The sequence below is a fragment of the Rhamphochromis longiceps genome, linkage group LG23 (genome assembly GCF_057381845.1).
Source record: "Rhamphochromis longiceps isolate RC_006_pf linkage group LG23, R_longiceps_female_GT1.1, whole genome shotgun sequence".
NCBI classification, from domain to species: domain Eukaryota; kingdom Metazoa; phylum Chordata; class Actinopteri; order Cichliformes; family Cichlidae; genus Rhamphochromis; species Rhamphochromis longiceps.
Window position 1 is genome coordinate 25900096 of NC_140578.1, and position 14484 is coordinate 25914579.

The 14484-nt window shown below is 39.7% G+C and overlaps 1 protein-coding gene across 1 annotated transcript; it reads left to right on the forward strand.

The window, feature by feature from the left end:
* The first annotated feature begins 236 nt into the window (after positions 1-236).
* Positions 237-12970, forward strand: kynu (kynureninase). Its single transcript, XM_085399061.1, has 14 exons — positions 237-372; positions 2217-2411; positions 2495-2615; positions 2691-2773; positions 4822-4883; positions 4999-5070; positions 7188-7262; positions 7548-7694; positions 8894-8992; positions 10183-10256; positions 10552-10604; positions 10850-10935; positions 11793-12023; positions 12518-12970. Exons 2-14 carry the CDS (start codon positions 2243-2245, stop codon positions 12650-12652), a joined length of 1407 nt encoding a protein of 468 aa, XP_085255187.1. The 5' UTR covers positions 237-372; positions 2217-2242; the 3' UTR covers positions 12653-12970.
* Positions 12971-14484: the final 1514 nt, after the last annotated feature.

The following is a 14484-nucleotide window of genomic DNA, read 5'->3' on the forward strand; positions in this document are numbered from 1 at the left end:
TAGCATCCGTTGGAAAGTCTCAAAGCAGAAGAGCGGACACTGATGCAGCTACAGAATAACGTCTTTTGATCACATGGCCAGCTCTGTTTTCACGTGGAACTTCGCTCTGTAAGTTTGTTCCATTTTCATACATGAAACAGAAACCACAAAATGAGGAAGTCTTTCCTGCTCTGCCTTGTGTGTGTGCGCACAGGCGAACTTATGACAGGATATTAAAGAGCGTGTTTGAGTATGTGTCATAGTTCATGAAAACAATGATTAACCTGATAGTGCAAACAAAGAGCTCAAAGAGCGTTTGCAGAGGACACGATTCACTCAGTCTGACTGCTGAATGCATAGAGGAAGCTCATCTGCAGACCAACTGATCCAACTGTGAGTTACAGCTTTCAGAGCTCGAAAACTTCCACTTTACAGCAGAATGAATAAATAATGAGGCATGCAATGCTTTAACAAGAACAATTGTCAGCAGAAAAGCCTCTAAACTCAGTGTTTAATTGTAAAAGAACTGCAGTGTTATTGATAAGGAACGCAGAGACTTATCAGGCATATTAAAAGGAAGCTGCCTTGTGCTTAGACAGTGTGAAACAAAACATTTTAAAGGTGTTTGGGTGTACTAATCTTGCAGAATGTCATGTTACAGAAAAATCCTGGTAAAGGTTTTTTAAAAATTTGTGGTTTAAAAATGAAGAAACCAACTCTGGAAAATCAAAAATTAAATTTCTTTCTATATATTGTCTAGTTTGTTCTTTTGAGGACTCTTGGAGCCTAATGATCTCAGCTTTGATCAAAAGTCTCTGTCTATGTTAGCTTAGGAGGATATTGCAGACAAGCCCTCTGAAAAGATCTTAGTGATTCAGCTGATGGATGTTGATTATAGACAGAGGAAAACAAAGAGAAAAACAGAAGGAAATACGAGTTTGTATTTTAAATTGATTTGACAGACCAACACTTTAAAATATGAACATACAACATTTAATATGGTTGCTTCGTGGATGTGCAAGTAGTCACCAGTCTTTGCATGGATCTTCTGTCCTGATCTGCTGTTGACTCTCCATTACTGGCCAGTGGTCACACATTAACCCAGCATAACCCCGTTGTGTTCCATAGGAGACATATTGGGGCTAAATTTAGGCCAGGGAAATGTCTGGATATGCCCAGAATCCAGAGGATATGTGGGGGTAGGTACAGACAGGGTGGAGTGCTGCTGCAAGAATGGCACTAGGTTGCAGCACCTCATCTCAGTGCCTCTGTCCAGTCAGATTTCCACTAAGAGCAGTCAGATCAGAGACGGTACTCTAATGGCTGCAGGAACAGCTCAGAATTGAATCCAGCATGCCAGCAGCCCTGCCTTGGCCAGCGTCAGTCACTTGTAGCATGTGCATTGAATATAGAGGTGTACAAAGGTAAATAACCAATCAGACCAATGACTAAAACATAACATTCACATTTCAACAGAACAGGTTTGGGGTTCGTATGATATTAAAATGATGCAGAGAAAGAGATTTAAAAGAAAGACTGAAAATGTCCTTTACAACACAAATGATCCCATGTGGATAATGAATCTTTCCAGAGTAACAGTGTTGTGATTATAGGACAACCCAAACTAATTTGTATCTTTACACAATTCTACAGCAATCAGATCTAAAAAAAAAAAAAAAGGACCCTTGAAACAGTTTATTCCTTTATTACTAGCCACTCTAAAGAGTAGCTAATAATAAGCCCCTATAAAGGTGGACGAATCCTAAAGTTTGCACCTGGACCTTTGACATGAGCTCTAAGAAAAAACAAAACAAACGACCTGTTCTGCTAAGAACACTTAAAGTTTACTTTGGGTGTATTTCAGACCACAGATGATGTTTAACTAAGAGACCTGTGACTAAACTTTAACTTGCCCTTAGAGTTAGTGCTGTTTTCGGGACATTTGGTCAAACAAGGAATCACACAGTGTCTGTCTACATGTGAGCTTAACTACCAGAAACACCAGACTTGGGTTTTTGTTGTTTTTTTTGTTGTTGTTCCTTTACATGTATCTGTAACACCACCACAGAGGATTTTAAATTAAACCCTGAAGGCAGACTTTTAGCTTTAAGGGGAGGAAGGTCAGACAATGTCAGTAAACACCTAAAAAACAGATCTGGAAGTCTACGCACCCAGAGACTGCAACCCTATTCCTAATAAAGATAAAATGTCTTCCCTAACTGATGCTTTTCCTGCAGGTCAGCAGCCCACCGATCCCTCCACAATGGATGAGTTTGACGGCTCGACTCCCAGCGAAACTGTGAAACGAGTGTCTGACTCTCTGGGCTGCAGTCCAACCTCTGCAGAAGTGGCTGCTTACTTCGATAAACATGACAAACTGCGACACTTCAGGGAGGAATTTCTGGTGCCGAAAATTACAGAGCTGCCGCCTTGTGAGTGAAAAATGTTTCATTAAGGTTGATGGAGAAGAATATTTGTTATTAGCAGTTGTTTAATTCTGTTGATGTTTCTTTAGCTGATCTCTCACTGGTCAATGGTGCCAAGGACTGCATCTACTTTTCGGGCAACTCGTTGGGGCTGCAGCCTAAAAATGTCAAGAAGTACCTGGAAGAGGAACTGGACACGTGGGCCAAGATGTATGTTAATGCTTACATTTGATATTTAACCAAAGGATGAGGCACAGTGGCATGTATTGATGTATTCTTTTACAGTGCTATCCATGGACACACAATGGGTGCGAGACCTTGGGCATGGGCTGAAAACAACATTGAGGAACTGATGGCCAAAGTTGTAGGTAAGAAACACTGACACTTGGCTGGTCCCTCTAAAGTAGGTCAGGATTTTTGGAGAACACGATGTTTTCCAAAGCTGCAAATTTTGGCTCACCTGAACTAGTCTGACAATGGCTGTAACAGTTGACTGATTAAGAAAACCCAAAAGGCAATTGGCGTTTTTGAAGGAGTTTGGGAACTTTCTAGCACTGCACTTCTCACAGTTTTGATACCGTTGAGTAAATTTAGAATCAGAGTACTTTGTTAATCCCTAAGGAAATTATGGAAGACCATAATTTGCAGACAACTTGCCATCATCCATGCAAGCTACCACGGTCATGGGGTACACATATTGCCCTAGCAACTGGTGGTTACCAGGGGTTCACAAACTGGTCTATAGGCCTGTGTGATTGCAGCTTTAGCAAATACTTTCACAGCAACAGCCAGCAAACAGCTGAGGAATAACGTTTTTTCCTAGCAACCAGGGGTTTCAAAGATGGTCACTGACAAGTCTCTAGGCCCGTGTGACTAGGACCTAAGCTGCTTTAGCCTGCCCACCGTTGGAGCTCTTCTGCAAGTAGCTTTACACCCACGACTATTTTTCCCAATTTGCTCTGTTTTGTTCAACAGTCATTTCTGCGTCTTTGAAAGGACTTGAGAGGATCAAGAGCAGAACCTGCCAAAGGAAAGATGGTTATTTCCAACGATTTTAGTTGGAAATAAGTCTCCTTTTCACTGAAAATACTCATAGTGGTCCTAATAAAAATGTTTTCTAAAGCTTCCATTTTAACTTGAGCTAAGTGTTGGGTGGTTCAATCTAGAGTTTCACATTTGTGTGTTCTTCTGTGATGCTCACACACAGCTGTAGTTTTAAAACAGTCTGTCCCATTTACCTTAGCTGGTAGTCACTGCACTTTTCCATCCAGGCCTGTTTTGAAGAGTGCAAAGTCCATCTGTGATTTCATTCACAAGTTCTGGATGAGGAAGACAATGACAAGAATACATGTGATCATTTGAGTCCTTCAGATAAAGATGACTATCCGGTCGTTAAGTCTGACGTCACTAACCGTGTCTGGGCCTAAACTTGCTGCAGGTCCATATATCAAACAATCACTATGTCATTACTGAGAGTTGAAAAACTGTCTAAAGTCTTTCATCTTTAATAAAATGATCAGCGTTCTGCTCTACCAGGTGTAACAATTGAGTTTAACATCCAGGCATCCATGAAAACGGAATTTATGACATTTAACGGAGTTAGAAGTTAGCAGGAAGTTAGCTCGCTAGCTTCTATCTAAATACAATATAGCATGTCCTGACTGCGGGGTTTTGGAAACAAATTAAAACGTACAGCTCTGCTTTCACTTCCAACATAAATGAAGACTGAAAACTAAACAGCAGTGACGTTTGTAGGGTTACTGAAGTTTGGCTAGCTGGTATATAATGATGTGCTACGTGACCGCTAGCAACACAGCTATGTTAGCATAATATAAACAAGCTAACTTTTTTTCCACTCGATAAAAGTTAACGTGAGTGTTCTCGGTGGTCAGGAACAAATGTAATCGCATGGCAGGATGCTGTAAAAGGACCAAACTTCAGCCAGGAGAACAACTGAGATAATCCATCCACAATACGAGGTTAGTCATTCATATACTGCTGCATGGGCTGGGCTGTAGTTACATCCTAAGGTTTTAAAAACTGAGCTTAAATAAATGATTAGCGTAATAAAAGCCGAGGGAGGTCAACAGTGATCACTGACTGTTTTAGGAGCTTTTTGAGATTAAATAGAAGAAAATACATAACATTAAACATGTTAACAACACAAAAGCCATATTAAACGCAGACTACTTTAGGCCCGGAAGTAGGATTTGTCACGTCATCACTTAACGACCGGATAGTTTGACCATTTTGTGAACTGAAGGTTTCAACAAAAGCTACTATGCTTTAAATAACCTGGATTTCCTCATTTCTGCTGTTACTGAAATGAAATGAAAGCCTTGGGGAAATTTCTCAAACATTCACATATTAATTAAGAACATGACTCATATTGTCTTTCTTCTTTTGTTTTTGACAGGAGCTAAAACTGAGGAAGTGGCACTGATGAATGGTCTGACAGTAAATTTACATCTTCTGCTGGTATGATACAATCACTTACTGTTTCACCCCATTTAAATGATGAGATATACAAACATAACACACATAGTTCAACAACTTTCAAACTGAACAGTAATGTCCTTCAATTATTCGGCAGCTTTCCTTCTACAAACCCACTAAAACTCGACACAAAATCCTTCTAGAGGACAAGGCCTTTCCATCTGATCACGTGAGTACATCCACACATGATCACATTTTTCTCTCAAATCCTCCCTTTGGGGATTTTTCTTTCCCTGATCCATGAATTCAGCTTTACTAGTTTTGTCTAACTCAAAAGAAAAATTAAACTTCACTGGATGATTAGTTGGGGTCTGATCTTGTGTTTCGCACCAGTTTTAACACTCGAGAAACATTTCTAGCCCAAAGAACTGACATTAATTGAAGGAGGAAGGTTTTTGAGATCTGTCCAGAGTGTACATTAGAGATACCCTTGACCCTATGTTTGTTAAGTACAATACCAATTCTGAAAAAGCTGTGTAAAATATGAATAAAAACAGAATGCAGGGATTTGCAAATCTCATAAACCCATATTTTATTTATAGTTGAACATATGGACTGGTTCTCATACAGCACTTTTCCACTCAACTTTCTACTCAAAGTGCTTTATGCAATATGCCATACCAGCACATGTTTTCTACAGCTAGGTGTTTTCTATCTAACATTCATAATCTAATGGATGCATCAGAGAGGAACTTGGGGTTCAGTATCTTGCCCATCAATACTTTTGCATGCAGACTGGACCTAAAGGGTCCTAAAAGGGCTTAAACGGAGTCTTTTCCTGCACTCAGTGTTTCTCTTACTTGTCTATGGTGTAAATAATCTCTTGTCTCCTCAGTTCAAGTTGGTCATTAACCGCCCTGTTATGTTCGTTTCTCAGGAACACTGTTTGTAGGTCAACTTGACCCAGGGCATGTTTACTATGTTTATACCTGATTATTAACTCCATTACTAACCATTTCAAACAATAATTGGTGTAAATGGTGTTTATTTTTACCTCTCACAGATCGTGGTTCAGTGAGGGTAATTCACTTGTTTTTCATAAAAAATGCATTTTAAAACATTTTTAATGCACATTAGAAAGACCTGCATATAAAACACAATAGTTTTACATGACATTGATTATTTTAAAATTTTGTTTTATAATTTACATTTTTTTTCTTTGTATGTAGTGATGTAGAGAAAGTAACATGTGACATCTCTTCTGTTCTGGGTCAAACTGACTTAAAATCAAGACTAATGACTCAAGAGGATTTGTACTGAAAGTAAACTCTAGAAAGAAACAAAAGAACAAAAGAACAAAATAAGGGATAGCAATATGAACACAGTGTGTGTGTCTGTGAGTCTCCACAGCACACAAGTGACATGTCGTTACATGTTGCAATAGTAAACACTATCCAGTGTTTAGAACCAGAAATACACAAAAATTAATAGGTGGAAATGAACAAGGTGCATGTGTCTACACAGCACATGAGGGACATTTCATCACTCAGGAAAGATCTCCGCCCAAATGACAAATGTGTTGTAGGCTGATACATCGATGTTGTAAAAGATGACAAGTGGCCAGCGTGCAGTCATTCACTTGGTGCTGTAGGACCCTGTGACTTTGTCCAAGTTGTCAACCCACCCTTTGGTGGCACTGCAGTCTAGAGTCATTTCTGGTCCTCTCGTGTGCTGATTTCAGCATTTTTGTACAAAGTGCTCATGAGCACAACTTTTTTCCCCTTTTGGTGGCAATAAGGTATCAGGGCTATAGTGTCTGTGAAGGCAAATATGGAAGACTGAGGGGCCCTGTTCTTGGTTTTCAGCAGCTCAGCAGAGAGTTCTGTTCTTTCGGACTGTTCTAACCATTGTGAGCTTTCTCTTTAGAAGCTCCTGAACCAAGTTGTAGTCACAGGTTATGTTGTGCCCCTGAGACCTTGTGCCATATCAAGCACAACCTTTGTGACATGATTCTTCTCTGGGGCTCTTCCAGCCAGCTTCCCAGTGTTAACCTGCATGTTCAGTGTATAGCTGGTGTTTGCATCACATGCTGCCCATAAAAGGTTCCTGTCCTACCCACTTGTCCTGGGACATGTGGGTAACACATGGGTTGTACATATGTGAAAATGCACAATTTTTATTTTATATGTTGATTACCTTTATGAAGCCAAGCACAAGAAGTTTCATACTGAAAAAATACTTTAAACTATTTATTTTAGATTTTTACAATTTAAAATGGTTCAATTTGACTTGCAATATAACAGGAGGGTTAAATCTTCAGTGTCCTTCTTGAATCTCTTTCCTCAGTACGCTGTGGAGTCGCAGATCCGTCTGCGAGGACTCGATCCTAAGGACAGCATGCTGTTGCTGTCACCCAAGCCGGTAACACACTGCACACTTTTATCTAAACTAATTTCTCCATGGAGGAACAATTGATGGATAGTTTTCCTCCCCAAAGCAAATCCTCAGGTCATCTACTTCACGTCACGTGTTAGCATATCACTACTAAAACTTTCACAGCATCTTAACTTTCAAAGATGAAGAGCAGTTGCCGACCTATTGAGTGCATTTCATGCTGTTATATGAACAAACGTGTCTGTAGCTCTGTGTCAGTTAGAAACTAAACACCGTTTAAATGACAATGCTGAGCACTTTCTGTGTGTTCAGGGAGAAGAGACCCTGAAAACCGAGGACATCCTGGAGGTGATCGAGAAGCAGGGCGACTCTATCGCAGTGGTAATGTTTAGCGGGGTTCAGTATTACACCGGCCAGCTGTTCGACATGGCCTGCATCACTGAGGCTGGCCAGAGGAAGGTGAGGAGAGGATACTGTAACCCAGTGGTTCCCAAAGTGGGGGGCACATTACTGGGGGGCGCAGTATGAATAAAAAAAAAATGCTTGAACACTGCTAGCACAATGGACAAGTTTTTGACGGGGCTCCCACACAAACGCAAAGCAGAAGATGAAGCATCGCCAAATATGTTTCCAAACCAACTCCCTTCCAAGCCAAAGACTTGAAAATATGGTGAAGCATATCTTGCCTTTGGCTTTACCTGCACAAGTGCCAAGGTAGGTCTCCCCGGCAGAGTTTGTTTCCCCTGCATCGGGAACACGCGCTGGGCTGTCCAAATCACGGACAAACAGTATCCCACATTCTTGATTAGTTCACAAACACGTCTTATAATGACTAACTACTCCTGAAATTTTGGAGATGTTAGCTCTTTATACAGTAAAGCTACAGATTTTCTTGTAAAACAAAGGGGGGCCTAGCAAAAAGAGAAACCACTGTAAGCAAAAAATACTCAGATAAAAGTCTTTAATGATGTTTCAATGAGGCCTTCCAGTCAACAGAACTTTCCGATTTTCTTGTATTACTTAAATGAGAGTTGACACTTACATAAAGAAGCATGTATATGATTTCTCCCGGTGCTTTCATTATTTATTTCCAAAAAAGTTCAAAAGAACAGAACAGATGGAGAAAAGTACCAATCGCAGATCTGCATTTCCAGCTAGAGTTGGTGGGTATCACACCCACTGTGCGAAGTTTGATGGGCCAACAATAATACTGATGCACAATTTTTTAACTGAGTGAGTTTTGCCCACTGTGACTCTGACTGACCAACGTTAACAACAACGCTATTCCCTTTTTCCAATTGTGTGTTTACACCCAAATCTTTTACCCATTTTCATCTCAAATTTTCACCGCATCTCGCCATCATTTTATGAAATATTGGTGTTATTTGCAATAAATCCCATATTTTTTGATGCAACTCTTCAGTTGTGAAACTTTCCGGCCTGACCAAATGTTTCCTTGAATTGTGGAAAGAGTCAATGTCCAAAGAAAACTTAGAAGTCTCTAGAAGTCCTGGAAAGCTATTGCTCAAGACCACTTACAAAAATGTGAAGAAAGTCTGTTATCTTGGAAGCAAAAGAAAAATTAATCAGGGCCTTCTCGAGACTTTTGCTTTGTGCTGTATATTAAGTTGTTACTGTGTCCTCTGTTTGTCTGTCAGGGCTGTTATGTCGGCTTCGACTGCGCCCACGCGGCAGGAAACGTCGAGTTGGAACTGCACGACTGGGGTGTCGACTTCGCCTGCTGGTGCTCCTACAAGGTCAGCTGACAGGAGACTTCTAAAGTCCTGCTCACTGTTTCATCCAGACACAGTCCAGAGTGAATGAGACTCTGTGGAGCTGTAGGACAAATGTCCTTTCTGAGGAATATTAATGTTCTTTCTGGCAAAGGTTGAGACAACACAACCAGTTCCGATTTTAGACGCTTATACCAGGGTGTCAAACTCATTTTACATCGTGGCTCACATACAGTTCACTTTGATCTCAAGTGAGCCGGACCAGCAAAACTCCCATTTAATCCCTGAGATATTTTAATGTAAGAAAAAGAACTTCAACAATAGATCTGTTTTTCTATTTGATAAAGAAATGGTGCTGTAGTAAAGGAAAGAAGTGTGGCAGCATGACTCTTTGGGCTTAAAGTTTAAGAAATGAATTACAGAAAATTTCTGGTGTCTCATTGTCCACACTGTCCTGTAATTATGTAATTATTATAAAATCAAAGTTTTGTTGTTAATATACAGAATATTTCTTTGTTTTGCCAGGATGCACAAAGCAGCTCATGAGAGAAATTAAGCACACAAACCTATCAGGGTTAGATTTTTCTGAACTCAAGAGTAAGAAATCATGCAATTCTATAACAGATACTGAAAAAACTGGAACTACCTGTCATTTAACAGTTTATTACTTATTTATTTTGGTTTATGAATGACCATGGGGGATGTCTTTATCAAAAACCAATGGAAGGGGCCTTTAAAGATCAAAAGCCTTAGGTAATTCAGCTGATCTCCCATTCAATAACTTCTGTAGTGCTACTTTCTGATCTCTGTGCAGCAGTGATGTTACATCTACCTTAGCGCCATCGCTGAAAACTATGGATCATTTAAACTGAAAACTGCTTGTTAACTGCCATAATCCTTCACATGTAATCCAGGACAGTTTGAAAGAGAAATTGATGTAAGAGCAGAGCGAACAGCCTAAAAGGACAGAACGGGGCATGTGAAAATGTCCGAGATTATCTTAATTTCAGACAAATTTCACAGACTTTTTTATTCATGTATCATAAAGGCAGCGGTAAATACTTATCTCCTTATCACCATTCACTCCAGCTTACTGAGGACTACCTTGCTCACTAACTGCCCTGTTAATGAACTGCAGGCGATTTCAGTACAATTATCAGATAAAAGTATAAATGAGAAATGCTTTGTGATGACTGTGGCTTTTTTGTTTGCAGTATATAAACTCAGGTGCTGGTGGTCTCGCTGGGGCGTTTATCCATGAGAAACACAAACATACCATCAAACCAACGTAAGAAACATTCCTCACAGACATTTTAGCTGGTGGGGATTTTTGTTGGTAGGGTATCCCAGATATCCTTGGCCTAATTTTGACACTCTTGGTTCAGTCACAGCACTGGCAAGTGACACCTTGAGTCAGTCACGGCCAGATGTGGGACATCTAGGATAGTGAAACTAATATCAAATGATAAAATATATCAAACTCAAGTATCTTTCTCTTAAATTAGTCAAAATACGTTAATAGACATAGGATTAAAGATTGGATTAAATAAAGTAACACAGCTCTCTGTTCCCGTGTCCTTCAGGCTGATGGGATGGTGGGGACATGACCTGAAGTCTCGGTTTCAGATGACTAACGGTAAAACTCATCACAGATTCCTCACTGACCTCTGCCTCCTCAGTACCTCTCTCAAGCCTGCTGTGTGCTTTTAGAGTTGCTATTTGCTTCCATCTTGTGGTCTCATGTGAACATTACACCTGCAGTTCTGCCTATTTGGAGACCTTTATGTTTAGAGTGTAAAGAGCACACCTCTCAGGCTCTGAATGAACTGAATGGATCCTGAAGCTTTGAAAGGGTTCTTGACTTTTTCCTTCTGTTTTTAGTGATGGAGCTGCAGCCTGGAGTGAGCGGCTTCAGGCTGTCGAACCAACCAATCCTGCTGGTCTGTCCACTGCAGGCCAGTCTGGAGGTACTCCTTCTAGACATGTTAATCAACCTGAATGAAACGTATTTCATAAGCTTGCTAGGGTTCAAGGATTATTAGCATCTATTTAGTGTTCGGGAATTGTGAATCGTTACAAATTATATGTAGTTTGTGTAGTAAATGATCTCAAAACGACAACCATATTACGTGTACAATATATGCGCGCCATTGAAATTACACGTATGTTGTGGACATTATATGCAAACCATTGACATTACATGTGTGTTATGTGCAGGTTATTGAAGTTACATGTCCGTTATTAACATTACAAGTGTTATGTGTATGTTTTTGTCATTACGTGTATGTAATGTATGTATGTAGTGCACTGACACTTTGGGGTAACTGGAATTGTTGTCATGCATATCTGTAAGTAAGTGTTTATCAAACAGTGATGCTAATAGTGCCTGTAGTCGATTACAAGTTGAATACACAGCTTGAAAAAACTATATGTGTTCATTATTCATCTCTTTCATTGTTTAATTGTTGTACATGTCTATTTAATGGTTATTTAGTGTTTGCTTATTTCAGCAGTTTATTATTTATTATGGAAACTTGTTTCTGCCACTGAAAACAAGCATTTTTTGCCATACATAAGTTCAAAATTTGGGTTATTATCTCGCCTTAATTGCTCAAACTTATGGAAATAACTGAAAAATTGAGAAAATTCCTTTTTTAAAATTTGAGAGAGTAATCTAAAATCATGTCTTATGGAAGGGAAAAATGCTGTTTTCAGGCTTCCTTAATATATCAGCATAGTCTTGTACACGAAAAAAAAAAACATTTGCCTGAAGTAACATCTATTTTTCATTTTCTTTCCTCATACACGATTTAAATCTTGCCAGGTGTTTAACATGACCACCATGCAGGCTCTGCGCAAGAAGTCCCTCCTACTGACAGGCTACCTGGAGTATCTGATTAAGCACTACTACACTAAGGACCCGGCTCAGCCTCACAAACCTCACGTCCACATCATCACACCGTCGGACCCTCAGCAGAGAGGCTGCCAGCTTTCGCTCTCCTTCTCTGTTCCCGTCAAAAGAGTCTTCGAGGAGCTGGAGAAGAGGGGCGTCGCTGTGAGTATAAACCCCGATATCTGTTTCTAGTACAAGCCTAATCAGGTAAAAATACAAGAATGTAATTAATTTTAACATCAAATGTAAATTTTGTCTTTTTAAGTTCTGTGTTGTTATCATCAAAAGTTTAGAAAAGGGGTTGGTCACGTATTTGGCATCTTAGCCAGTTCAGTTTTGTATTTGTTTTCTTTTTTGGAGCCAGAAGTGTCCAAAGTTTGTGAATTCAGCTTGTTTTTATAAACCGATACCTGATCATTAGTGCCAAGTACATACAAATAAAACATTAGCATTTAACTCACTAAAACCAGAGCACAGACTGGTGGAGGATCTTAGCAACTAACTTCATAAAAACAACTATAGGGACATGCTCGCTTTTGTAACTTGCCTACAGTGGCCATTGGAGGAGCTCCAGTTTTTGGCACTTTAATTCCTTGTGCTTCAAAAAATGACCACCTGAACAATTTTGAACTCTTTTGTCATTTCCTGTCTCATAGTGTGACATGAGGGAGCCCACCGTGCTGCGAGTTGCTCCGGTGCCAATGTACAACTCCTTCAGTGATGTCCATCGCTTCATCAGAGCGCTGGGAGAGGCTCTGGCCGCCAGCAAGCAAGATTGGGAGAGGAACTGACTGCTACAAACTCCTGTGTTTTTTCATGGTTATTAGGAAGGTTGTAAAGCATCATGCTTTCTTTAAACGAACCATTTGAGCCTCATTATCTTCACTGTATTTTTAAACTTTTTTTTATCTGTTGCAGAGATATTTGTCATAAATTCTCAGAAGTAAAATATTTTTGGTGACAGTTTAAAATAAAGCTGAGAACAGCCTTCAGATTGAGAGAGAACCCTGACGTTCCCTTGGTCTTTGTTTTGTTCTCTAGGTCTCTCTTTGAAATTGCACATAAAATATGGCTTGTTTTGCATACCTACCTAACACACCAGTACTTAAAGCCTTATTGCAAATTTTTGCAATCTTATTGTTTTTTTGAAAATTATTTTTTATTATTTAATAAAGTATATTAATGTAATATGACACAGGGCTTTTGCATGAACAGTAACTGAATACATGACTAGCTGCAGTAAAATAAAAGATGGATGTACTCACCAAAGCACGACCCACTACTTTGGAAAGTCCCAAATTCGCAATTTTATCCATTGCCGTTGTGGTTTTCAGCCAATAAAGCTGATTCTGACAGGAGATACACTCTAACTGTGACTACTAGTACATCAGTAGTACATCAGTGCTTCACATACTTCTTCAACCTGCAGGTTGGCACAGTTACCATGTTGTCAACCAAAGACTACACCATGAAATCGGTATGTGACCAAATGCTACGAGACAACTAACCTTCAGTTTTAAAGCTGTGGCTTTAAGTAATGGTAAGAAAACTATTTACACAATTCTATGACACCACAGCGATGTGAAATGTATCGCTTGCATTTAAAATAGCGAATTGGATATAAATCCTTTGATTTTAATAATTCAAATTCAAATTCAAATTTTATTTGTCACGTACACACAGTCATACACAGTACGATATGTAGTGAAATGCTTGGACAACTGCTCGTGACCTAAAGAAAACAAAAAAGGAAAAGGCTATGAATAAGATAGGAAATAAATATGAAAAATTAAAAAGGGTAAATTTAACTAGGAAGGAATAAAATATAAATTAAGGTTAAAAATGAAATAACTGTACAACACAAATTAGAATGAAGGGTAAATTTAACTGGGAAGAATAAGATAAAATATATAAATTAAAGTTGAAAATAAAATAACTGTACAACAAAATACACAATACACAATATAGAACTATATAAGAATGTATGAAGAAATCTAAATATAAATAAATATATACACAATAACAGCAGCTGTACAAGTATTAACTGGAAATGAAGAATATAGTGACCAGTGTTGTGCAAAAACAATGTCCAGAAAGTCCAGTGTGTGTGTAAGAACCATATGTGTGGGTCAGTACTGTGTGGTGGTGTGATTGAGAGACCGTATCGCCTGCGGGAAGAAGCTCCTCCTCAGTCTCTCTGTGTTGGTCTTCAGGGAGCGGAATCGCTTTCCTGACCTCAACAGAGAGAACAGTCTGTTGTTGGGATGGCTGAGGTCCTTCACGATCTTCCTGGCCTTGGTCCAGCACCGCCTGCTGTAGATTGAGTGCAGGTCAGGGAGCTCGGAGCGGATGGTGCGCTCAGCTGACCGCACAACCCTCTGTAGAGCTCGTCTGTCCTGCATGGTGCTGTTCCCGAACCAGGTTAAGATGTTTCCCGTCAGGATGCTCTCTATGGTGCACGAGTAAAAGTTCCTGAGCACCTTGGAGGGCAGTTGGAAGTCTCTCAAGTGTCTGAGGTGGTAGAGACGCTGTCGGGCCTTTTTCACCACGGTGTTGATGTGACAGGACCATGACAGGTCCTGCGTGATGTGAACTCCGAGGTATTTGAAGCTGTCCACTCTCT

Excerpts from the sequence above, each read along its gene's own strand:
- kynu (XM_085399061.1), top strand. The coding sequence starts at position 2,243 with ATGGATGAGTTTGACGGCTCGACTCCCAGCGAAACTGTGAAACGAGTG. Across the intron at positions 2,412-2,494 it reads AATTACAGAGCTGCCGCCTT|CTGATCTCTCACTGGTCAAT; the intron begins GTGAGTGAAAAA and ends ATGTTTCTTTAG. Across the intron at positions 12,024-12,517 it reads TGGAGAAGAGGGGCGTCGCT|TGTGACATGAGGGAGCCCAC; the intron begins GTGAGTATAAAC and ends CCTGTCTCATAG.